The sequence below is a fragment of the Penicillium pulvis genome (assembly GCF_028828015.1).
Source record: "Penicillium pulvis strain IBT 33274 chromosome Unknown contig_10_segment0_segment0, whole genome shotgun sequence".
NCBI lineage: Eukaryota > Fungi > Ascomycota > Eurotiomycetes > Eurotiales > Aspergillaceae > Penicillium > Penicillium pulvis.
The window spans coordinates 1,436,760-1,462,249 of NW_026643071.1; the positions used below are offsets into that span (position 1 = coordinate 1,436,760).

The 25,490-nt window shown below is 47.3% G+C and overlaps 9 protein-coding genes across 9 annotated transcripts; 5 read left to right on the forward strand and 4 right to left on the reverse strand.

The window, feature by feature from the left end:
- Window positions 1-142: 142 nt before the first annotated feature.
- Window positions 143-1,431, reverse strand: N7503_000571 (nascent polypeptide-associated complex subunit alpha). The gene is made up of 4 exons (XM_057060132.1): window positions 1,297-1,431; window positions 854-1,096; window positions 665-723; window positions 143-603 (listed from the first exon to the last, which is right to left on the reverse strand). The coding sequence occupies exons 2-4, from the start codon at window positions 1,073-1,075 to the stop codon at window positions 270-272; spliced, it is 615 nt and encodes a 204-aa protein (XP_056927055.1). The 5' UTR covers window positions 1,076-1,096; window positions 1,297-1,431; the 3' UTR covers window positions 143-269.
- Window positions 1,432-3,735: 2,304 nt separating this feature from the next.
- On the reverse strand, window positions 3,736-4,919 carry N7503_000572 (protein transporter YIF1; the record flags this gene model as incomplete). Its single annotated transcript, XM_057060133.1, has 3 exons — window positions 3,736-3,933; window positions 4,005-4,565; window positions 4,623-4,919. 3 exons carry the CDS (start codon window positions 4,917-4,919, stop codon window positions 3,736-3,738), a joined length of 1,056 nt encoding a protein of 351 aa, XP_056927056.1.
- Window positions 4,920-5,099: 180 nt separating this feature from the next.
- N7503_000573 (signal recognition particle receptor subunit alpha) lies at window positions 5,100-7,266 on the forward strand. The gene is made up of 3 exons (XM_057060134.1): window positions 5,100-5,418; window positions 5,478-5,760; window positions 5,816-7,266. Exons 1-3 carry the CDS (start codon window positions 5,194-5,196, stop codon window positions 7,255-7,257), a joined length of 1,950 nt encoding a protein of 649 aa, XP_056927057.1. The 5' UTR covers window positions 5,100-5,193; the 3' UTR covers window positions 7,258-7,266.
- A 3,394-nt stretch (window positions 7,267-10,660) lies between these two features.
- N7503_000574 (uncharacterized protein) lies at window positions 10,661-11,073 on the reverse strand (the record flags this gene model as incomplete). The annotated part of the gene is made up of 2 exons (XM_057060135.1): window positions 10,661-10,878; window positions 10,941-11,073. The coding sequence occupies 2 exons, from the start codon at window positions 11,071-11,073 to the stop codon at window positions 10,667-10,669; spliced, it is 345 nt and encodes a 114-aa protein (XP_056927058.1). The 3' UTR covers window positions 10,661-10,666.
- A 1,191-nt stretch (window positions 11,074-12,264) lies between these two features.
- On the forward strand, window positions 12,265-13,956 carry N7503_000575 (MFS transporter; the record flags this gene model as incomplete). The annotated part of the gene is made up of 1 exon (XM_057060136.1): window positions 12,265-13,956. The coding sequence occupies one exon, from the start codon at window positions 12,265-12,267 to the stop codon at window positions 13,954-13,956; it is 1,692 nt and encodes a 563-aa protein (XP_056927059.1).
- Window positions 13,957-14,627: 671 nt separating this feature from the next.
- On the reverse strand, window positions 14,628-16,362 carry N7503_000576 (cytochrome P450; the record flags this gene model as incomplete). Its single annotated transcript, XM_057060137.1, has 4 exons — window positions 14,628-14,802; window positions 14,867-15,033; window positions 15,091-16,203; window positions 16,276-16,362. The coding sequence occupies 4 exons, from the start codon at window positions 16,360-16,362 to the stop codon at window positions 14,628-14,630; spliced, it is 1,542 nt and encodes a 513-aa protein (XP_056927060.1).
- Window positions 16,363-18,716: 2,354 nt separating this feature from the next.
- N7503_000577 (uncharacterized protein) lies at window positions 18,717-20,014 on the forward strand (the record flags this gene model as incomplete). The annotated part of the gene is made up of 3 exons (XM_057060138.1): window positions 18,717-18,727; window positions 18,798-19,448; window positions 19,510-20,014. 3 exons carry the CDS (start codon window positions 18,717-18,719, stop codon window positions 20,012-20,014), a joined length of 1,167 nt encoding a protein of 388 aa, XP_056927061.1.
- A 963-nt stretch (window positions 20,015-20,977) lies between these two features.
- N7503_000578 (uncharacterized protein) lies at window positions 20,978-21,841 on the forward strand (the record flags this gene model as incomplete). The annotated part of the gene is made up of 1 exon (XM_057060139.1): window positions 20,978-21,841. The coding sequence occupies one exon, from the start codon at window positions 20,978-20,980 to the stop codon at window positions 21,839-21,841; it is 864 nt and encodes a 287-aa protein (XP_056927062.1).
- A 1,079-nt stretch (window positions 21,842-22,920) lies between these two features.
- Window positions 22,921-24,066, forward strand: N7503_000579 (Dehydrogenase; the record flags this gene model as incomplete). The annotated part of the gene is made up of 2 exons (XM_057060140.1): window positions 22,921-22,965; window positions 23,098-24,066. 2 exons carry the CDS (start codon window positions 22,921-22,923, stop codon window positions 24,064-24,066), a joined length of 1,014 nt encoding a protein of 337 aa, XP_056927063.1.
- Between the last annotated feature and the right edge of the window lie 1,424 nt (window positions 24,067-25,490).

Here is a 25,490-nt window from a genome sequence, read left to right on the forward strand (position 1 = left end):
CGGAAAGGTTTGGATGCGGGAAACACGTGACCACCCGGCATCCGAGCATCGGCCACTTGTATACATGACACCACTAGATCCCTTGATTGTGATGGATACGATATTTATTTCTTATTCGAGCACTTTACGGATTTGAAGCAGGTTTGGAAGTCACTTTGGGTTCGTTCAATTCTTTTTTTGAGTTCGAATTGTTTACACTAGGGCAACTCTGGTTGCAAAACCCAAGCCACTCACGAGAATCTCGACTTATTCACGCTAAGGGTAGTTTATCAAATGCTGAGAGCCATAATGGAGTTGACAATATCGTTGTCGTTCTCCCGCAGAGCCTTGACGGCCTTCTTGCGGGAAACACTAGCCTGAGCCATGACAAGGTCAATGTCCTTGCCCTCAAGGCCAGTCTCGTCAACCTCCTCACCATCATCCTCCTCATCCTCCTTCTTGGGCTCGAGAGGAGCGCCAAGCTCGTTCTCGTGGTCGTGCTCGTGGTCGTGATCGTGGTCGTGACCAGCGTGCTCACCAGCAGCCTCAGCGGCAGCGAGCTGCTGAGCAGCGGAAGCCTGAGCCTGGGCGTTCAAGTCCTCAATCTTGGCCTCACCGAAGATGCTGAAAAGATGCATTAGTATTTTCATTTCATGTTACATTGGTTGCGTAAGCGATCACATACATCCAGGTGTTGCTGTTGGGGGAACGGTAGACATCGGGCTGGCTAACGACGAAGAGGACCTGCAGAGAATCGAATTAGTCTCCCGGGCAGGAAATTTCCATGGAGCTGGCTGCAGGTCATTGGTGGAGGAGTGCGCTAATGCTAGAGCACTCTTCTCGAGACCAAAATGACCACACTATATGCACATACGTTCTTGGGGCGGCGGAGGGTGACACGGGTGATGCCGGGGACGTGCTTGAGGCCAAGCTTGGCAATGGCCTTGCGAGCCTTCTTCTCGTTGCGAGAGTGGATCATGACAGAGGCACCGCCGGGGATAGAGGGCTCAACCTCACCCTCGGACTCGGAGTCGCTCTCAACGTTGGTGTTGGGGACCTCCTCATCGGGAAGCTCTTCAACGCGGGGGTCGGCCATTGTGAATGTATGTGAGGGATTCTAGAAGACGGAAATCGATGTACAAGGTTAGTGGAAGCTCAATTTAAGCATCGAGTGGGCGAGAGATGGTGGGAAGTGGGAGGTGGGCGTATAGTGGGAGAACCGAACAACCCCCGCCCAGGAATCGCACAACGGGCGGAAAATGACGATTTCGGGTTGTGGGAATTCGATTTCGAGGGCTATAGAGCCATTCAACGCACCTGAAAAACAGATATAGAGCTGTGGTGGAAAAGGGTGGATTTTGTCAAGGCGTAAGATCGAAGAAGCCGTGAGCTGTGCGGCAAGACTGACCGAAAATCGTTAGCGAGGCGGTTACACCCACCCCGGACTCCCACACATTGCCCTATAACTGTGCCCATGCAAGATAGACCACAGTATATGCTCGCAACGTCACTTTACTATTACAATCAAATGTACATTTATTTTCGATTTTTTTTTTGACATTTTACATTGGAATACACAGAACTTTTGGGTTCTACACAGATTTGCTTTCCTTGATTCTTTTTCAGCCCAGGAAAGAATCCCGATTCTATAGAAAAAAAAAAGTAGCCAACGGGCCTAGAACGCAAAACAATGACACAGGGGCCTTGCTGGGACATCAAGGATTTTGAATCATTTTTGCTGTAGATGATTAATGCATACAGCGATTTTGCTGGCAATAATTCCAGCCATGGAAACCATCCCAGGACACCTCCTTCATCCTATGCACCAAATCCGTCGTAAAACATCTATGCCTTGGTAGCCCGGACCTTAGCGAAGGACTTCTGGACCTCGTAGCGGGCCTGGTAGAATAGTTAGAATGCTGCTGGGTTGAATAGTAGAATGCGACCTGGATCGGTGGAGTATCTGCCGATCCCAGTTCATGTATAGATCATCGTGAACGTACCTGCTTGCGGAGACGCAGGACCTTGAAGCGCTCGAAGTCGGTGAGGTTCTTCCGTCGCTGGACACGGTCGGTCTTCTGGGCGAAGTTGCTCTTGGTCCACTTGGCGTCGATCTCGTTCTTAGCCCAGAGCTTCTTGACGGGGCCGGTACCGGCAGCACGGGGAAGCTGGGGGATGGTGAAGGGAGTCAGGGTGGCGTGAGCGAGGGCAAGAACGTGACGGGGCACGATCTTCTGCTCCTCACCGGAGGGACCGTCAACCAAAACCTGTACAGAAAAGACAGTCAATAACACATTTCTCAACTGATTTGTCGCCTGTGCGCCTCCCCGAGAGGATCCTCTTCTTGGTGGACTCCTGTGTCCCACATGTGTATCTTTCGCGGACTCTTTCGGGGGTGACTTTGACGACTGGGATATGCGGATTTTTCAACATACACGGCGGTGGTCGACGATCTCAACGATGGCGGCGAGTTTGCCAGCGAAGGGACCGCTGCGGATCAGGACAAGGCGGCCAACCTCGACCAACTTCCACGAAGCGAGCTTGACATCGATATCGGCCATGGCGAAGGCTGTCTGTAGAATTTAACGAATTCAGCGGTTGTTTCTTTTAACTGATGTGCATGCGATCACACTCACGGTCGACGGGTTAGGATGAGTCGGAGGGTTGTTGTCGAAGAAAGTCGGATAGTCCAAGTTGGCTCTGCGAATTTCGGATGTGCCCACACAATTCTCGCTTAGCGGGCCACTCGCGGCTGGTCTAGGGTTCACTTATGTCAGCGACCCAGATCGCGTCGGACTTTCTATTTCTCCGACGCGCTGCTTTTCTTCGTTTTTTTTTTTCTTCTTCAATACTTAGTTGATCTTCATGATCTATCTCATGAGCAAAATGGTGCTCTTCATCACTTCAAATCACTCCAAATCATCAACAATGCACAACTAACGTCTCTGCTTGATACAGAGTACACTAATGGTACGTTTTATCGTTGAAACTGTTCTTGCACCTGCTCTACCTCGAATGATGCGGTAATTTGCGATTGACCCAGTGTCTGTGGAACCCTCGCCGGGGTTTCTTATGCAGCTCTGTCGGATTGATATTTAATTTCTTACATATTCTGACTCCTTGTTTCTCAAACCATTGTGATACTTGATTATGTTGCTGGAGCATCCTGCTGACTGCTCGAAGACCTTTAGATATTGCCAGTCTCCCGCCTTACAAAAATTCGACATCGATCTCTCAATGGGTATGTTTCACTATCGTTTCTTCTCATTCCATACCATCCACCCCCGGTTCAATGATTATAAACTTTATCACGCCTAGATAGTAATTGATGCCTCTGGCAATGATATTACCTTTATCACCAAGATCTCTGAGAACCATACACATGCTACACTTTTGTTTGTCTCATGCTCTAGTTGGACCTGCCTCTGACTATTTATAGGATTCTCACTTGTCGACCAAATGCCCATCAGTTTAGCTTATGTCTCAAATACAATATTCTTCTCTATGACCACCTTCATCTTCCTAGTCTATCCTCGTCTTTACATATGTATAATACCCTTAGTAACTTGCTTGAACGTGTGAATAGTTTTGATTACAATAAGTCGTGCTATATCGTGACTATTGAGGCCGTGTAGTATGGTCCCAAGACGTCAGACTGCTGCTCCTCAGCCTTCCATCCTGCCCATACCAGCCACACCTCCCCCGCCTGTTCCCGTCTATACCCAAAATGAAGCTTCCCCACAGTACCTAGACTGATCAAGAGCTTGCCTTCGATGCCAACGCCGACGGACCCTCCCGACTGAGAATCCACATGAAAATGAATTGAATGACATAGGAGTAGACAAACAAGAACTGCGTGCGACGGTTACGCTGTCCCCGGGCCACAGTGTGCATGCCAGTCTGCATAGTAGAGTCGGTCGAGTCTGGGAGCAAGACGTACTTCAACGAACGGAGCTAATACAAAGTAGTCAGCGTAGGTCACGAAAAGAGTATCGCCTACGAGTGGGGGTTATAGATCAACTGACCAGGAAGAACGCATTCGCCAAGAATGTGTACATAAAGACCGTCCAACCAACCCAGCCTCCAGTTCCGCGGCCAGGCATCAGGACCTCTGATGCAACCAAAGTGGCAATGATACCTACAAACTTATATCCCGAGTACGCCACGAGGTCCAGCAGCTGCGAGTCATTGTTGATGCTGAGGATGTACATGGCCATCTTCAAGCAAAGAATTTCGAAGACGATAACCGCGATGGCCGTGGTGGTGATCGAGCCCAGCAGCTCCGGGTGGAAGTTGCCTCGGAACCCGGCCAACAATACTGACAACAGAATGTATGTGACGACAGCCATGACGGGGATATACATGTCAGGTGAGTTCAGATCGTCTCGCGGTGGCAGGAACATGGACGAGTATTGTTGCTGCGTGATCTGGCCATCTGGGCCGGCAGAAGCGGGCATTCGGGCTTGCTGGCGGGACCAGGGCTTGTGTCGCCAAGGAAATAGGACGAGGATGAGCTTGTTCAGGACGTAGGAGTTGGAGACGTTGAAGTAGTGCTTCAGGGCTGGTATGGAAATATAGCGATTGAACTATGGGCAGAGGGTTAAAGACACGCGACGGCTAGCTTGTGAGTTCCATAGACTTACATTGCTTTCCATATACTCCTGTCCTGCCATCATCGCACTCTTACCAACCTGGAAACCCATCTGGGCTGTTGGGTCGGTCATAAATTGACCAAAGCCGGGGCCACCGGCATAATTTGGGTTACCACCCTGGGCAGGCGAGGGCTGGTATGGATTACCTCCATATCCGGCATTAGGGGTCTGTTGAGATGTAGGTGGGGGTGGTGAGCGCATCATAGGCACGGTCGACACATGCTGCGGGACGGGGTGGTGAAGAGGCGGCGACTGCGCGGGCGGCGGTGCGAAAGAGCCCCGATACATAATGCTCCTGATGAGACAGGGGAGAGAAGAGATAAAAGCACCAAGTGAGTCAAATGACTGCGTGCTGCGTCGAGGGGGCGGAGTTTGGGGGGTGAGGAGGGTAGGTGGAAGTCGAGAGAAGTGTTTATACGTGGCTGAAGATCCCGTTGTGTCTCCGAGCTCTCGACCATCACTTTTGCCCGGTCCGCCACCACGAACTTTCTTCTCTTCCACTCATTTTCTCCACAGATACCCCCGTTTCGCTCTAATTTTTCACATTCGAACGAGCTTCAAAATGCTTGAGGCTTTCGAAATCTTAACCACCTCCGGTGTGGTGCTGTGGTCCAAGTCCTACGCTCCTGTGGGGTCGCATGTCATTAATAGCCTGATCAACGACGTTTTTATCGAGGAGAAAGTTGCGCCGCAAAGCGCCTTGACTACAGGAGCTTCTCCGACATTCAAGAAGGAGAAATACACACTCAAATGGAAGCAGGTCAAGGAGTTCAACTTGATTTTCGTCGTATGTCCCGCTTATCGCATGTCGATCATATGTCGCATGACTGACCACGCTCTCTACAGGCTGTCTACCAATCATTGCTCCACCTTGGATGGATTGATAAACTGCTGGAAAACATCTCGACGATTTTCACCGACGTCTACAAGGATCAGCTCCTAGGCAATCGCAACAGAATCACCACCTACCGATTCGAGCCTTACTTCGAACAACAAGTGCGGGAGCTCGAGGATAATACCGGCGGTGCCTCAGAGGCCTATACCGTCGAGACCGGAGAAAAAAAGGATCCGCTTGTCTCATCGGATAATGGAGGTCCGCCACCACCGCCGATCCCCGGCCTTATGAAGGGTATGGATAAAATGACTCACGGAATTTGGACATTATAAAAGCTGACATCTTCCAGCGCAGCTTGGTGCTGCGCTAGCCGGGGCTCCCTCTGACGAGGGCACGCCACCGGCAACTCCTGATATTTCTAGGTCTTCAACTCCCCTTGCCGGCCACATCCTCACCGGAAAAGCCGGACCTGGCGGCCGAGGCTCTCGCCGTTCGCGCAAAGCTGCGAATGCGAGCGCCAATGCTTCGTCTGGCGATGAAGTTTCGCGCAAGGCAAAGCCTGCAAAGGGATCTGCCAAGAAGATGCGTAAATGGGACGACAGCGGATTCGCTGACGAGGATGATGGGGAAATTTTAGATTACTCTGCCCCAGCTGGTGATGCGGAGACTTCTACACCTGCAGTAGAGGCTGTCGCGCCGGAAGACTGGGGTCGCAAAACTGGCAAAGGCCAGTTTGTCCTGAAGGACTTGGGAGATGAGGTCCACAACATACTGGACAATGCTGATGCTGAAAAGAGCAAGGAAACTACGTCTTCTGGCTTCTTGGGTTCTGGCTTCAACGCCGTTGGAGGCTTATTCCGCAACATTGTTGGTGGTAAGACACTCACGGAGGGTGACCTCCAGAAGCCGCTCAAGGCGATGGAGGATCATCTTCTGGAGAAGAACGTGGCTCGTGAAGCTGCTGTGCGTCTTTGCGAAGGTGTGGAGCGCGAATTGGTTGGCAAGAAAACCGCAAATTTCCAGAGTGTTGATGCCGCTTTGCGTGTTGCTATGGAAGCTTCCCTGCGGAAGATCCTGACTCCAACATCCTCCTTGGATCTGCTACGCGAGATCAATGCCGTGACCGCCCCGACCACTAAACAGCAAGCTCCTCGTCCCTATGTCATGTCTATCGTTGGTGTCAACGGTGTTGGCAAATCCACCAATCTCAGCAAGATCTGCTTTTTCCTCTTGCAGAACAACTATCGAGTTCTCATTGCTGCTTGTGACACCTTCCGTTCAGGTGCAGTAGAGCAACTCCGCGTCCATGCTCGCAATTTGAACGAACTCAGTTCCCGTGAGAACGTCGGTAAAGTCGAGCTGTACGAGAAGGGCTATGGCAAAGATGCCGCCAACGTCGCCAAGGACGCAGTCGACTATGCTGCTAGCCAAAAGTTCGACGTTGTCTTGATTGACACCGCTGGCCGACGCCACAATGACCAGCGCCTCATGTCTTCGCTAGAGAAGTTTGCCAAGTTCGCTAACCCGGACAAGATCTTCATGGTTGGCGAGGCCTTGGTTGGAACAGACAGTGTTATGCAGGCTCGTAACTTCAACCAGGCCTTTGGAACTGGCAGAAGTCTGGACGGTTTCATCATCAGCAAGTGTGATACCGTGGGCGATATGGTCGGTACGCTAGTTAGCATGGTCCATGCCACTGGTATCCCCATTGTCTTCTTGGGTGTTGGACAGCATTATGGTGATTTGCGTGGACTGAGTGTTCCTTGGGCCGTGGACCTGTTGATGAAGTGATCATATGCAATTATGACTTATACCTTTCAATATGTTTTTGTGTTTCTCTCTTGTGATACCGTCTGTAGCCCTTGCTACGTAATCAGGAATGAACATTTGATCCAACAATTCAAATCATCTAATTACGCCATTATTTGGGTAGCAATCAAATTGGTATATGATAAAACGAGTATATTTAAGGAACAAAGGTGCTGTGCCAATATCCGTCTAAGTCGTGTTTCTCTTTGGAATTCATACTTCGCAATACGACACAATGACAGGTTTCTGTGTTGTTATAGGTGGAAAATGTGTGAGATTTGTGAAGAATTTGAGAATTGTTGCCATGAAGGGACCTTCCACTTCGCCTGTCACAAAGATAATACTTGGCTCAAGATCGGTTCTGTGTCTATAGGAAACAGCAAGTTGCTCACGGAGCTAGTCATCAGGCATAGGGCTATTTTACTAGCAGGGCCTATAGATCTTGTTCAAATGAAAGGTTAAATGTAAACTTCATTCATACCAGTTGGCTTCTAACTTGCGAGTCAAGGCTAAGAGATGTGAAGAAAAGTTTGATTTACGCAGGTACCCATTAATATTTCATTACTTTTTTATATTGACTACTTATATCAGCTGCTGTAGCCTGTAATACTTGTGCACATGTATTTCTTCTTTGATTCGTCGAAGATGGAATTTGCTATACAAGATAGTCAAGGCCAAGGGGTGGGGAACGTTGAAGGTCGCTGGTATAAAAGTGTAGTGAGCTTGATTGGAAATAATTCAAGGCTTTGGAACTTACTTCGATGTCATTTCTTCAGCAACTTGCACTCATAAGGCTTTGTGATTGTGTTGTATTCTGTTGTCAACTGGCCATGTTGTCTACCCGGGATATGCTGCGCAAGCGCACCATTCCACCTTGTCGGTTAGCTAGCCCTGATATAACCATATATCCATCCGGTATCATATAACAAGGCCGGCTGGCCCAATGGCAAGGCGCTTGACTACGAATCAAGAGATTGCAGGTTCGACCCCTGCGTCGGTCAATTTTTTTGGTGTTTTACATCCACATTGTGGATTTTTTTGGTGGCCACAGAATCTTCGGTTGTGCTCATCATTTTGAGTCCGGGGAGGTGGGATTAGCTTATATAGGCCGCGTTCTACCTGGTTTATATCTAGCTTAAATTTCTTGTCACCTAAATAGAGATACTAATGGTATCTGGCTCAAGTGGTCTTTTATTTCTGAATTTTCACTTTCACTTTTGTGTGCCGTATGGCAGTTTGGTAGGAGTGGAGATCGTGTGGGTCTGCCGTTTTTAACTCCACAAGTGCAGTCAGTATAACCCACATGAGGCACATAACCTCTAGGGTTCGCATTCTTTAACTGTTCAATGCCTTGGATGTTGCTGATTTATAAAATACAATTCTGTATAATTCTGTATCTAGCAAGCAGAGCAACTACTTTGGACAGGCCTTCTGATACTCCACGTTGTATAGATCTCAGTTTTTCAGCAGTCACCACTGATTCTTGGTTTTTTTAATAGATCCAAAGGAGATGCCCTGAATTCAATTGTTATTTAGAGTCCCTGATTTAACCGAATGTGTCAATGGAAGATACTAGAGTTCGTAAATGATAGTTCTAGCCTTGGAATCCGAGTGATATATGATTGTCCCTTACTCACAGCATAATCAAAAGTGTGATTGACACGGTTCTCTTTTGCATCTCCTACCTCAGTCGAGCCTTCAAAGCGATTCATACTGGAGCCTCGATGTAGTCTCACGCGCTACTGTTGATAGTCCAATATATGCGTAATCTCATGCTCATGCGGCGAGCGATGGTAGTCTTTTCGGACTAACACACTGCCAAAACAACGAGCTTTCCGAGAATTGACAAGCTTCTCTTTTTGCTTTCTTTTTGGGTATGTGACCAGTAAAGCAAAAGTGTAATTTGTTCAATCAAAATCATTGGCTCCCTCCGTAGAAATATGCCAGTTTCTTGTATAGGTGGTTTGGAGGCTTGTTACGGAAGCTTAGGCACAGCCGATCCACCTACCAACACAATTCTACCCACTCATTTAAACAAAAACCATAGCGGATGCAAAAAGTCCAAAAAATTGACCGACGCAGGGGTCGAACCTGCAATCTCTTGATTCGTAGTCAAGCGCCTTGCCATTGGGCCAGCCGGCCTTGTTGAAAATGGATGCCCAATAATGCTTTGAGTTCCTGAAAATTCTTTGGCCCCACATTTCCTTTTGCGGCCGACAGGTCTAACCGCCTACATTGTAGTGGAGATTCTGATTGAGCGTAGTAACCGTTATGCAGGGCTACACTATCAAAGTTATTTCACAACTCTGACCGCGGTATTGAGCTCCAAAAAATTGCCTGAGACGGGCAAGTACACCGAGTATAAGATGGGCTTCATGCGACAATTTGATTGTTCAATAGAAGCGCCTGCGCTTGATTCGTACGGTCCACCTACAAGTTTCTATGTCGCGCTTCTACGTTTATATGGAACCACAATATGATGGATGGATAGAACAGCCTGACGGAAGCAATCTGCCGATGGTTGCATCTAAGAGATGTTTGAAACAAGTCAATCAGACCAAACAAAGCCTTTTTAAGGGGATCAGATCTCCACGGTTATATTTCATTTTATCGTTACTATAGAATATTCACTAGTAAGGATGCATGCACGGTTCCTTATGCTGCATAATAAAAGGCCTTGGTTTCTTCACACTAGCCCGATCAGCACGTTGAAAACACCAAAAAGACAAAAAAGAAATCTCTCCCTCGGGGAATCGAACCCCGGTCTCCCGCGCTTATCGGTGTTAATGACAAGCGGAAATCATGACCACTAGACCAAGGAAGATGAAATAGTCGAGTTTCCGCTCGACCACTTGGCACTGGTTGATGTTGATTTTCCATGTTTTGGTATTATAATCTCATTTTTCACAATCTTTTCTTCTACCGCCGCCAATCTCTTAAGTCACCACATTGCGATCATCATACACGGAAGAGGTCGATTTTGAATTTGAAAAATATGCAATTATGTCGTGTAGAGAATATATAATGTCTTAATAACCGCCTGCCGAATTTGAGCTTATTCTCCCGACATTGTTCGTAATTTGCGGTTGGAGTATTAATATATATTTGAGGCACCTGTACGTACGTGCAGCACTGGACGTAACAGAACCGTGATTTATGGATGAGAAGAATAATGGCCTACCGGGAATCAAATACTTACAAGAACCCTCTTGAATAAAATATATTTAAATCTCATTTAACCAATCCGAAAATTTCCAGTATTGCTTCTGAATGCGATACCATTCTGGGCTGCAAAACATCCAGTACAATTCTCATTGTGGGCCCCCTAGGGTCACCAAGTCAAGCATTGCTCTCCAGTCCCTTCCGAGGCTCACCAATCCCTACAGTATGCTCAACAACCGACCAAGGTATCCTGTTTGATAGGCCTTACTGGCCTTGCATCCGACTTATTCTGGGTATTGCAGTCTTCTCCTGAGTAATCATTTTGATCATCCTGGTTGGCGTCATCAGTCGTTTCGGCACCCGTGGATCCATCTGTCATGATACTTCCGGATGTTTGAACACCCCTGGAGACAGTGGTGGGTTGCGGCGAATGGGCATCACCTGTAAGTTTGATCGTTAGGGTATCAAAGGAGAAAGCCCGATGGTTTTGATTCAGTACTCACCATTTTCCGTCCGAACACGTGGATCAAGCTTGTTCGCTAAATCTGAATCGTGTAAATCACCTTGACCCGTGTCATCTGTCTCATACTGGTGCCCGTGGACGACCTTTTCAACCTTCCGCATAATCTCCGACATGATTGATAGATCCTGACAGGTATGAAGATTTTCAACCACCAAAACTCCAAAGACTTAACAATGAGATTTATTGGCGATAGTTATATTCTAGTAGAATACCGTTGCCGACTGAAATCGTATTCATTTACGATCTATCTCGCCTTCCATATAGCCCGATGACGTAATATGATTACCAAGGCAGCATTATTGGACAGTCAGCGCCGATATAAAGCGTCATCAAACGGTATGATCATGCGATTGGGCAAAACCTTTTCTCTCTAGGGAAATACGACCTAGTTCACGAACATTCACAACATACTGTGCCCCTTCCTTGGAAGAGGCGACTTCTCCTGGTGAAAGGGGCAGCCAATCAGGGCAATGGATTGACTGAACCGCATGACTACTGATTTCACATCCCCAGATTTCCATGGTAAGGCTGGAGAAAACCGCACACCAACCAATTACAATTAGATACACCGCAGTCCACAATTCCAATGCATTTCCTTACCTTAACATGCGTGCAGACAAGTTGAACCGTGATGACTGCACCTGACCCAATACCTACTCGTGATAGCGGCATATAAATGGGGATTCTAGCTACAATAGAGACAGCCGGTGGAAATGGCCTAGTGGTTCTCCACGAACCCCCACCCTGGGCGATAACGTAATAACGGTTAGGACTGAAGCCACTGATATCGGGTATAGATGCCAGGAAGCTCGGCCTGCGGTAATTGCCCTTGTCCCGGCGTCACACACTAGGGTTATACTGTGCCAGAGACAGTAATTTGTGAATCGTAGTGCTCGCCAGCCTCGTCGTCACGTCGTATCATTTATACTAAATCTCAGCGTATTGACGATGCGGTCTCATGATCCAACGATTCATACGATTTGCCTAGATTTGCGATTACTCAGCGAGACCCGCATGCCGCTTACATCATTAATTCCATCCCCAAAGCGTTCCCCGGCCAAGGTTCACCTTCGTGCATAGCTTACTTTTCAAGACACATTTTCTCTCCGGCAGATCTTTGAGACCCCTTTCGAGTCTATTTTGTCCTTTTTTGCGCTTTCCTTAGCCCTGCAATCATCCATTGCGATCACATCCACGAACCTCGCACGAACCCAGCATTGCGGCTACGATCGGTGCTCCAGCCTTCAATCGTCTGGTTAGGCTGTGAAATACTCCGATTTAGCCTCAATACCTCCGTTTCCAAGATGAGTGAACGTCGCATCCAGGGCCGTCGCCGCTCGTCGACCCTGCATTACCAAACCTTTGATACAACCCCACCCAAGTCGCGTGGCCGTCCTATTTCGCCGATGGGATCTCCCGGCGATGACTGTGCGCCTTCCAATGAGGCCCCGGCGCCTAGCCACCAGCAAGCTCGGTCCCCATTGCCTATGAAACAGATGGCTGTACTGGCGTTTATCGCTCTGGCTGAGCAAACCGCCTTGAATTCGATCAGTCCATATTTGCCAGACATGGCTTCGGCCTTTCCCGAAGTGGAGCCTAGCCAAGTTGGTGTCTATGTGGGAACAATCGCATCGGCATTTGCGTTAGCCCAATTTGCCACAAACTACTTCTGGGGCGCACTGTCCGACCGTATTGGCCGAAAGCCTGTCATACTTCTCGGCACCCTTCTGACCGCAATGTGTTTCGTTGGCTTCGGATTCTGCAAGACTCTGGGCCAAGCAATTGCGGTCCAAGCACTGATGGGACTGGTAAATGGCAACCAGGGCTTAGTATCAACCTGTCTGGGCGAAATTACAGACCGCAGCAACCAGTCAAAGGCCTTCACTTACCTTCCCGTTCTATATGGAATCGGAGGTATAACGGGCCCACTCGTAGGAGGGCTGTTGGTGTTTGACAAAATTCCATTCACCAAGAAAGCGAATCCATACCCCTACCTTGCTCCGAATCTGTTCTCTGCCGCTGTCCTTCTTGTGGATTTCGGAGTGACGGCCTTTTTCATGGAGGAAAGCTTGGAAGACGCAGGGCCGTTACCTCAGTTTGGCAAAAAGATCAGCAGGAAGGTCCGCCATCTTTTCACCTGGCTATGGCAATTTACTGGACTCTCGCAGCATCCGACCTACCTTCGGGTTTCAAACCCTACTCTCGACGATACCGATACAGCCGAGGAGGGCGAAGATCACGACAGTGACTTGGATTCGGCTTCGGAGATTTCTGACCGAGTCATGCTGCACGAACCATTGACATGGAGCGAATTGTTTACGCGCGACACCGTCCTACTGCTATTGACTTACCTGATATTTGCCTTGTGTAACGTCTCATTCAATTCTTTGTTCCCCATCTTTACGCAAGCCAAACCACCAGCGGGACGCAATCTCACTCCAAGGGAGATTGGCCTGTCTCAGGGCTTTGCTGGTCTGGTGACGATACTTTTTCAGATCTGCGTCTTTAATCGCCTTCGTGGCAAGATGGGTAATCGGTGGTCGTATCGTGCTGGCCTTTTCGGCTTTGGAATTTCTTTCCTATTGATGCCTTTCGTCGGGTACAAGGGCGAGACCGGCGATGGATTCACACGCCAATACATAGTGTTGGCTGTTGAGTTATGCTCAGTGCTTCTGATTAAGACTGTCGCCTCTGTAGGTGGTCTGACCAGTGCTCTATTGCTAATCACCAACACCGCACCGAACCATGCCGTCTTGGGTGCTCTCAATGGCCTTGCGCAGACTCTTTCTGCTGCTGGACGCTCTGTTGGACCCTTCTTATCTGGAGGCCTCTTCACACTGACAGCCAAGATCCAACCATATGGTGAAGCCTGGGCCTTTGGTGTCTTCGGGGCCGTGTCTTTCGTCGGATTTCTCTTGAGTTTTGGCATCCGTGGCCAGGCTCTTGAAGCCGATGGCTTGCCTGATAACGCAAGCTTCAAGTCCGACACAGACTAGCCGAGCTTCTCTCAGCTTGAAGGTGATTTTGCAGCTACGGATACGTTGTCACGGCTACATTCGATTTTTTCCTATTCTTATTGTTTTCAAGCGTTGCATTCGAAGCACACACTAGGCATATCAACCCTATCGTCGGGTTCTCGAAGCATCTCCCGCAAGCCTAGTCGGGGTGGCGTTTAATGTCTCTGGGATCTCATTTCTTTCTTTGTGATTCTTTTTCTCTTTTCACATTCGGATCGTGAACATACGCGAATTTTAATTTCCGTGTCTGCCTCGGATACAGGATTGTGTACACTTTCTAGAGCTCTTGAACATCGCTGTCCTGCTGTATGATATTGAACAAAAGTTTCAGCCGCATTGATCAAGAAATACATAATCTCCTTTCAACATTGATCCTCTGGAATTCTAAGGTAATTACGCTTCATAATTAGACCACTGTAAGCAACAAAGCCCACCTAAAAAGTGTACGGGAATATTTGACAAGATTTGTAGACTGAATTTCGGCCAAAGGCTTATCAAATGTAAATTGACGAGGCTTGAGAACTCAAATAGTATCCCTTCTCTGTAGCGAGCTATATCTTCAAAATTATGCACCCAAGAGATAGTCGCAAGATCAAACGTAATTTGCACACCAGAAGAAAATGACACCAGAAATAATGATGGCTCCATGATCAAGCTTTCTCCGACTTCGCTATATCTCTTGGAAGAAGCTTGAGCATTAGTGGCGGTTTCTCCCACAGAGTATACACCTTTTGGTCTATCCAGTCAAAGTCGGGCTCAGCAAGCTCCATTTCAAAGTTGATAATCAGTCGAGCGAGTATCAAGCGCATCTCCACATACGCAAGGCTATAGAGAAGAATGGATGTCAGCAAGGCCTCTGAAACAGCTAAAGACGCATGAAGATCCGTACTTGCGACCAATGCAATTCCTTGGACCAAAGCTAAAGGGCTGTAGTGCATTTTTATTGTCAGACGCATATCGAGGATCATCGAGATGACGCTCAGGTAAAAAGTGCCTTGCGTCCTTGAAGTTCTTCTCCGAGTGATATGTTGTCAGGTGAGAGACCGAGACAGTTGTCTATAGATGTGTTAGACTGTGTTCAAAATGATAGAACACAAAATCAATCAAACTTACGCCTCCTGGTACAAAATGTCCATCGATAGTGTCACCTTGAGCATCAACAACACGAGGTAATCCAACAGGAACCGGCGGGTACATTCTCAACGCTTCATTCAAGCAGGCCTGCAGATAAACCAGCCGGTTACAGGCCTCTAGAGTAACATCCGCATCAGACCTGAAGGCGCCTCTTATCTCCTCCTTCAGCTTGGCAAAGGCGCGTGGGCTTCTCAGCAGGAGATATGTCGCTCCCGAGAGTAAAGTAGCAGTGGTCTCCGAGCCAGCGATAATCAACAGATCTGCATTGGTATATAGTTCGCCCTCACTGAATGCTTTAGACGGGTCCTTCTGTTTGAGAATGTTTGCAAAGAAATCAGGCCGATCATTTGATTTTCCCATTCTAATCTGGACTTTCTCCTTGGTCAATCTTTGATGGTCCAGTCTAGCGTGCATAAGCTTTTGAGGAGTGAAGAGCCGTTTCAAAGATTCTAGGTAGGGTACGCGGCGAACCAAACTGATTATAGCCCCGGCCTTGACACCTGCAAATATCATGCTTACCCACGGGTGATAGCTCGAGTCCTGAAGACAGTTGAATGGTTCACCGAATGCTAGATCTCCGATGATGTCAAAAGTGGTAAAGTTGTACCACGAGACGGCATCCACGGATATTGTTCCCCTATTTATGGTCTCGTGCAACCGCTGGATTAATAGATCAACATAGCCCTTGATGATGGGTTCCTGACCACGAAGAGAACCATCGGAGAATGCATGAGATAGTGAGCGACGGAAGCGAGTGTGATCTGCATCATTGGAAGAAATGATGCTAGGGAAGCCACCGATGGTCTCTTGATAGAATAGAGCATCTTTTGGCTTTTGGCTGTGGCCGGGTCTACTACCATAGATTGGCTTCCAGGCCTCGCCGTTGGTGACGAAAGAAAGTTCGTTCGGGGCAACCCGAACAACAGGACCGTACTTTTCATGTAGCCGTGTTATAACTCGATGTATTTGACCGGATGCGACCATATACATGTTGGGAATGCGTGTTGCTGCCATGGACTTTGGGCCTGGATACTTGGCCAGCGGGTGGAAGTAGACATTATAAACGACGAGACCGATCAAATATATGGGCATCTAAGCCATGAAAAGTGTTGAGCAAGTAGTCCATCTGATTGAGTTAAGCAATGAGCTAGAGGAAGTACCTACCATTGATAGACAGGACAGTAGAAGTGTGATGCCAAGGTGGAAAGGCGAGCTGCCCGAGTAGTCGGACATGCCTGGAATAACTGCCATGGCACAGATGCTAAAAGAAATAGACTCTTGAGCAAGAGTGGGAGAATATTGGCTTTGGTTTCTTAGGAATATCTGGTCTATTGAACAGACGAGACAACATTTATACCCCCTCTTTTGGCATAGAGACACGGGACCGGAAAGAATAGTTTCCAGCACCCGTGGATTGCATCATTAGACCGGACCCCGGGAAACAGAAGTATTCATGCCCCGCGTCATGCAAGCCCTACGTAGCCTGAAGAAGAGGGGGCGGAGAGAGCGCCCGAGGCCACTCTTTCGTCGGAAGTTCTGAAACATCTGATGTGAAGCATAGAATCCACGTGGCGGAAAAAAGCTTTAGCGCTAGAAATTTCTTTCAGTTAAATTATTTCTTTAAATCTAAGAATTAAATCTCAGGAAATTTTCTTTGAATAGGAATTGAAGCTAAAGATTTCATCATAGTGAGAATGAAAGACTTGCAGTTGCGGGTGGTTACGCCACTGTCTAAGCGGCCGGAGAAATGTCAGAAAAGTCTCCGCCGCAGGTCTATGATCTGCATTGGCATACATAATAAGACAGCTTTTATTGGTGGGGCCGTGTTGCAGGACTAGTCTGGCCCACCCTCGCCTTACCCATTATGCAACTGACTAGGATGTTTATGATCACTTGTGCGTCTGCACTAAATATCGGCAGAGTCCCCACACTTAAACGATGTTCCACAAGGTCACTGTCATGCATCAATGCTACATAATGGCCTGAACAATAGCAAACTAATTAAAAAAGGATCATAGCGTTCATCACCTAGCGATTCAAGTAGATGAAAGTGGATTATGGGGCTAATAATAGCCTTATGAACGTCATATCTTCAGTATTGATTAAGCACTTTATTTACTAGAAAAGTCTTTAAGGTTTTATGACTGCCATGCGCCAACATTAAGTTCGGCTAATTAAATCCCGTATGTGCGTGCATTCTGAATATAGGGTCATGATGTCGCAACCCCACACCGGTCACTCGACCTCGGACGGAAAACCTTGGAAGACCGGAGTCATATATATTAATCTGGACTCTGCGGTGGATATATAGCCAGAAGTCCCCCGTTTCGCTGATATAAGTGGCGTTTCAATTGACCAGAATAATTATGGAGAATGTATCCAGACACAGCTTGAGACGCGCAATCTCTATATTAACACTACGTGAAGTTGGCCCCTGACTGTCTTCAAGTTAGAATTGACTTGGAAGCTCCAAACTGTTATACCAGGAGACTAATTGTATCCTGGGGCCTGCAATTAACACTGTTCAACAAAAGATAAGAGGCTTGGTTGTGTCAAAGCACTCTTTGATCGCCAGGTGGCTCGTGCCCACAAGCAAGATTGAAATTTCGAAAATGTGGAGGTTATCACGGGAGACCTGATTTTTGGGAAACACTTAAGCTTATTGAAGATTTCGGTATGTTAGCCTTAGTGGGATGAACGAAACGCTATCGGGAAATACGTGCAGGAGAACTTCACGTGTACATCTCCTTTGTACATGTGGCGTGTGGGAGATGCGGTTTGCTTTGAGAATGTGTGCAAAATAGGCTCAGGTGGCAGCAGGCTATTGAGATACCTGTATGACTGATTGGAGGTCCGTGATGAATCATGTACTCCAGGGTTATGTCCAGGAAACTTCTTACATAAAAACTGTGCCGTAGGCCGATGAAGCTTTTTACGTGCTGGTTGCTGACGGCTCGATAATGCAATGACTTAGGTAATACCTCCCAAGATAGAGAAGGACGTGATGAGAGGGGGAAAATTAAGAGAAATAGCGAAGCAAATAAGCAACAACAAACGAACACGTAGCAAATTGGGTACTTACCAGGCCACCTCAGCCATATGCCGTAGCCCTTGAGCCCTCTGGGAGATTCATCAAGCGGACTTCTGGACATTGAGGCGCATCCGCCTCCGCGACCCGGCTATTAGCTACATACAGATCCTCGGTCGGATAATGGTTGCTGTACGTTGGGCATAGAAAGTCATGGAGGATCACCAAGGTGGGGCGGGACCATTCTCCCGACAAGGCTAGCGTGGTATTTAAAACCGCTAGTATTCACGAGTCACGCTAAGATTAATATGAGCATGAATACGAATGCGAAGTATGCGAAGTATACGGATGGGGCTCGCAACAAGCAAATATCCTCGGAAAAGAGCAACGGAACAGCTTATGAAGCAATCAACATTCTCTGCATATTGTAGGCCAAGCTGTACAATTGAGTTTTATTAGATGAGGGAATCCTCATATTCAATATTTCTTTGTTTGCCTACCCTGGTCACTTTAGCTCGGTTTCTTGCTCCCCCCCAGCCTCGTCCCCCTCCCCCTTTTTGAACCTACATCTCCCCACATGCTCGCTTCGTGAGTTTCCGCTATGTCCACTATGATATTATTTAGAAGTGGCAATTAAAGCTAATGACGATCATTACAGAATGGCGACTACACGATTGAAAGCTAGCTCATCCATGAGCCAATGCGAAATTACCGACCGCCAAATCCGGACCATGATCAAATCCAATGACTCAGACTGGCAAAAGTATCCAGAGATCTTCCACACTACTGGGAACGGGTCGAAAGGCACACTGAAGGTTCAATTTTACCCCGTCGCGTTGGCTACGAACCCAGATGGTGTCAGATACCTATCAGATGCACTCTTGAATAAGGTCCTGCCGCCCTGGAAGGCTTACCTAACTCAAAGGAGACAGCTCAACCCACGTCACAATATATGGAAGAGTGGCTGGAGTGACTGGTTGATAAAGGAAAAAGACAAGCTGAAAGGATTGAATCTTTCGTGGCCTAGCAAGCATGCCTCAGACATTATCCAGAGTATGGGCAATCCAAAGACTCCCACAGAAAGGCTCAAGGCGCCGGATAGCACCCAGAATGACGCACAAAAGAAGAACGCAAATGGTCGAGGCAGTAAACGGGCTTACCCAGATGAAGATACCCAGCATGACGTGCCCAACAAGAGATCCACTCGCCTACAGGAACGGTCCAATGGCTTGAGGAGCTCGAAAACCTCGGTTGAATCAAACTGCAGCGATGAAGAGATGGTATTCACACAAAGCCAGGAGCCTTCATCGTGAGTAAAAATGCTATTATGACCTATCAAACCCTCACACAGCTAACAAAGTTTGTCCAAGGTCCCTTGAACCCCATCAACGTCAATATATGAGACCAACTTTGCCCCCTGTCGGTAATCTCATGAATACAAGTGACACACAGGAAGTTCTGCCAATCAATCAGATCAAACTTCAGTTCAAGGAAAGTTTCCTTAAGTTCTTGAAACGCAATCGGAAACAAGCAGATTATCGTGACAGTATGGCCAACAAGGAGGATGGGAATAATATGGTCTTCGATGCTTGGCTTCCAGAACTCCTTGAAGAATACGAAGAGCTTGAAAAACTTTCTGAGACTGACCTTGCGGTCCAATCTGTGGGCCAAAAGGCATTGCAGCAGAATCTCAGCGAAGTTCATACCGAGTCCATGGCCAAGATTCAGAAATTCATATTGCTTAAATGGCAGCATGAAGACTTCTCACGGGAGATGGCCGAGTCTGAGGGGAAGATGATTCTGGAGCTTTCCACTTCTCTGGAGAGGTGTAGGGCTGCCTCTGAAAGACTTCGGAGTACATTCATCACCGAATGATTTCTATGCAGCCAGACACCATGCTTCAAGGTAAGCCATTATTTTCCATCGCCCTTCTGTCGTTGATCGTATTGCTCCTATCTAAAGATCTATTGCTCCCATTTTGGTCCTGCTGTCCGCATCTTAAATCTGTGTCAATCGTTTCCTTTCATGGTTTCCTGTCATCGATATCTTTCTCCATGAGGCTAATGACACGCAAATAGGGCAACCTGCAGCTTCTAAACTTCAAATCGATAGATTGGTCACCCAAAGGACATGAAGTTTAGCTATTAGGCTGCTCAAGTGTCACATGAAAATTGAAGATAACACAAGTTCAAATTTTCCAATCAAGCCTACAGATAAAGTTGGACCTTTCATTAAAGGCAAGAGCTTCATAGAAGACACTTCTGGGCGTATGGCGCCTCTTATATTCAAGACAAGGTAAGTCCTGTCTAGATAACCATTGAGGTGCCATACAAACTGTCCAAAAGGGGAAAGAATACTATAATAATGTAGATACATGTTAAGTAGGCGGGGAGCGTTCCTGGAAGGTAGGGAACGTAACCGTTGTGCACAACAAGCTGAGAGATTTCGACTGTTTCCTCTCTTCCATCCCTATCCCCCAATCTTCACATGGCGTATTTTATTCCGGCACATACGCGTATTTGAAGGATATCTTTTTCCACTGAACCATCTCAATCTAACCGTCTTTTGCAAACCCAGTTGTGCTTTACTCCAGATCGCCTTTTCAATTTGATATTGAAATCTATTGAAATCTTACTCTCAGTAAGTTCGATCCAATGAGACAAAGCGTCGCAAAACTGATCTTTTTCATCCCCTTTTTCAGGTCTTGCAATGTCGTCTCACACTCAAAGCTGTGACTGTTCTCGTTGTGTTGCGTCCATCGATTTTATCCAGGAAATTATTGATCATCCCCTCATGTTCAGTGAATCGAATACCCGAGAGAATCTCTTCCAAAATAGGATGGAACAGGAGATTCGCGTTGAAGGAAGACTGAACTCCGCCGTGGGCCATGTTATAGAGGGCATGCAATTCCAAGAAGATCACGAATATCGTATTCTTGGAAATACCGAGGTGAACTCCGTTCTTCTTGGCATTTTCGCTCGCTATACAAACGGTATCAAGGCTTTCAGTGCCATTGAGTTCCAGATTGCCCTGCACGCCTGGCTGGTTGCCGTTCAATATTGCGTTCCTCCCCTGTCATGGTCGACTTTCCTGATCGATATCATGCAAGAGTTTGTGTCAATCTCATACTGGAGCGAAATTCGCCGTATCTTCCAGCGTTTTGGGTCTGACATCCAGCCCCTTGCCGAAAAACTCGTTGTCCAGCTCCTGATTGATCTGGGGATTCCAGATATAATCCGTGAGCTCCATAATGAGTACCCGCATGGGTATTTTAAAACGCAATGGGGGTACACGAGGTTTCACGCTGAGGGTGTCACTATCATGCGACGATCTCAATGCCCTGATCCCATTATCAAAAGGGAAGATGACAATGACTCCAATCGAATCGACCCCTCAATTAGGGAAGACGGTAATCGTGAGAATGAGCACCCAGTGAGCAGACCCTTCCCCGATGAACTTTCACTTCTGCGATCCCGGGTGGGCCAACTGGAGCAAGCAGTTCATGGGGAGCCGCCAGACTCAGCATTCAATATCCATGCAGAAGCAACCGAGCGCCTGTTTTTGCTCGGATATCATGCCGATGTGACGCATGATCGGTTGCTCATGCTGTTTGAATCCGTCCAAGAGATGATCGCGATTCTCCAAAACTTGGACCACCGCATTCGGGCCTTGGAGGAGAGGGGTAGAGAAAGCAGAGAATGAGTCCTCAGTGCTCTGCGTGGTCGACTCTGAGCCCCATGTACCCTTAACGCCATGTGAAAATATTGAGTGCGGCTTGTCATCATAACGAGGGATTGTATGATAGACGTACAATCATGTTCGTGTCGTGTTCGTGTCTATGCTGGTGATAGCTATGTCTACCGTGTTCGCTATGTATTTTATTTGATAATCTTTGGCATCTACTCTCTACTGTCCCTCTCTGCTGTCTGTGCTTATCAGGTTCTTCTCAGCCTAGTTTAAGGTGTCTGGTTAGCGTGGCAATGACAGGTCTGTCAACGCAGGCTTAGAGTCGGATCATCGCGTAGCTGGCAAAGAATCAGATCAAGGAAAGGAACACTTCCATGGATTTTGCAGATTACAGTAAGTTATAAGCACGATCGCAGGCCCGTGGGAATCATGCATGCTGGCCGATATCTCTACGAACGCACAAGTGGAAGTGTACAGAACGTATGTGGTATTAACTTCTGGTATGGAGAAGGAAGAAGTCCGAGCTGCTCTAAGTGGAAGGATAAAGTGGCATATGGGTCACCTGACCTACCAATAATAACAAACCGGAACGACGATGGCATGACATACAAGTGACAATTCTTTACAGAATTCTCGGGTGCACGATAAACGGATTTTAAGTGACTCGCGGAGTAAATTATACGCACACTATGTGAATGTTGAAAACGTTTCTCCGACAAGGCATGCTGAATGTGAAGGTATTTCCGGAACATCTACCGCTGACCGTAAACGTAGGGCTAGCGTTGAACGAACCATGAGCCATCGCGGATAACGATTAATACGCAACTCGGAAGTGATTGATCATACGGCTCGACACGACTATACGATACGACCCTTGCCCCGAGCTCTACACGAGACATGGGATCGTATTGTCGGAAATTCATTTTGATTTCCATCGGAAATGAGATGACCCGCTCTCCTTTACCCCGTGAGTTGCGAGCCTGGAAAAACCATACAAAAAAGAGAGTTCTACCAGTTGTTCTCAATTCTGCTCAGGACAAGAACCTTCCAAGACTATGAGCTTTACGATTCCTCTGAATATATCATTCAACACAATGTCTTCTCAAACCGCCCTGATCCTCACGGAAATTGGCAAGCCTGTGAGTAGGGGATCTTTACCCATCCCCTCTGGGTATGAGTTGAAAGACCAGGAGATCTTGGTGAAAATCACCGCCGCAGGCCGCAAGTAGAGCCCTAGCTCCATTAAAGAGACGCAAAAATTCTTCTAACAGCAATCTTACATGCTAGTCGCACCGCTTGACCAGAAATTCCGTGATAACGGTCATCTCGGTATCGGATCGCGTCTACCAGCTGTCATATCGGGCGAAATCGTCGGCGAGGTGATTAAAGGAGGACCGAGCAACAAATTCTCTCCGGGAACGCACGTTGTCTCGCAAGCGCTCTTCAATTTGCCCCAAGGAGGCGGATTACAGGAGTACACCATCTTGAATGGAGAATATGCTGCCGCCGTCCCGGATGGTATCCCAGATATCGAGGCGGCACTATACCCGATCAATATCGTGACTGCAGCAATGAGTATTTTCTCATCTGCTGGGTTCGGCTTTCCGCTCCCGGAAACAGATGAAGCGGTGGAATTTGATTACGCAGCGCAACATGTTGTCATTATTGGCGGTGGGACCAACACCGGGAAGCTTGCTGTGCAGCTGTGCAATCTTGCGGGTATTGGGACGATAGTTGTTATCGCCGGTCCTGCGAACGGGGACTTACTGAAGAAACTTGGAGCTACGCATTTCATTGCGAGACAGGATACGGATGTTGAAGAGCAGGTTAGGGGTATTGTTGGTGATGATTTGCAATACGTCTACGATACGTTTACGTTCGGCGATTTGAGTTTGGGTGCCTCTTTGCTTTCGAATTCGAAAAAGGGCATTTTTGCGCATAATGGGATTGGTCAGATTCCTGATACTGTGTTGGCGATGAAGCAGGAGGGCCTTGAGGACAAGCGGATTCTGGGATTCTCGCATTTTATCCCTTCGTTTGGGAAATCGCTTTGGGAGAAAATTCCAGGGTGGCTTGCTCGTGGTCAGATTAAGCCGCTGGAATACAAGATTATCGAGGGGCTGAATGTTGAGAAGGTAAATTATGCTTTGGACGAGTATGCAGCCGGAAGAAGTGGAGAGAGATACATACCCGTCCAGAAGAATTGTCCCGATCCACTTTTCGGTAGGTCGCCCCAATAACGACCCCTCATTTTTTTTCTCTTCTTACACCACCCCAATTGCTCTTATGGAGCTGGGATATGTTGGAAAAAGAAGGCCTAAAGCTGAGTTAACCCCCGAGCAACGTGCTATAATCATATATATACACCAGCATGGAGCATCACAGACTAAATTAGCTAACGATTTTAAGTGCGCCCGTAGAACAATCTACCGTACACTTCAACGCTTTGAAGAAGAACAACGAATTATCTCTCTTCCTCGGTCTGGAAGGCCTAAGGTCTTTAACGATCGGGCTTGTAATTCCGTTAAAATTCAAGCCCGAAGAAATCCGTTCTGGACCTATAAGCAGCTCTCCGCGAGCGTTACTAGCTATCCATCTCGATCCATAATTCGACGTATTCTACTTCCCCACGGGCTCTCGAAACGCTTATCTAAAAAGAAAATCCCGATCGGGCCCCGATTGGCATTAAAACGGCGTGCTTTTTGTCGAAAATAGGGCCGGATTCGTGGAGAAAACGCGATTCAAAACTGGATCTTTTCGGACGAGTGTTCCGTGCAACGAACTTCGAACACTGGTCCGAAATGGTGCTAGAGATTCGTATCTAAAACTTATTAGAGGGATTTGGTGAACGCTAAAGTCTATGTGAAGGATATTTCCCAAATGGTTTAGGGTGCAATCTGGCTTGGAGGACGGTCGGAGTTGATCATTATGGAGCGGGATCATAGCGAGGGTTCTCGAGGAGGATATACCGCGAATTCATATATGGATGCGCTTGAAGAAGGTCTTCTTCCAATCTATGAACCTAGAAGAGTCTTTTAGCAAGATAACGCGAGTATTTATAACGCATACGTAATAAGAGACTGGTTTGAAGAGCATAGAATATACGTTGAAGATTAGCCCGCGCACTCGCCTAACCTCAACCCGATTGAACCGGTATAGGGTTGGTTAAAGCGTAAGCTATTCCAGCTCCACCCAGAGCTAATTAGCATAGGCCGATCGGAGATGGATTGGACCTATTTTAAGGCCTATATAACGGAAGCTTGGTGGGCAATTTCGCAGGAGCAGATTGATGGTTTAATCAGAAGCATGCCGAGACGGTTGGTGGCAGTTATGAGAGCTAGGGGGTATTATACGCGATATTAAACGTTGAAATTTAACCGAAATATTGTGTGTGATTTAAGCTTTGTAATCATATAATCATATGTGTATATATATATAATATGGTGGTGTGGTGTACTGTATTGTAGATATATATATTTAATGGGTGTGGGGCCAAAATGGCACTCGGGACAATTCTTTTGAATAGGTAGTGTATCACGTTCGGATTGCTTAGTATTAACAGTCCGGCGCACCTAAACTAAGGAGTCATGTCACCTTATATAGAGAGATCGCCAATCCAAACTTCAATCACATGAAAAGCTCTGAAATAAAAAAAATATATAGA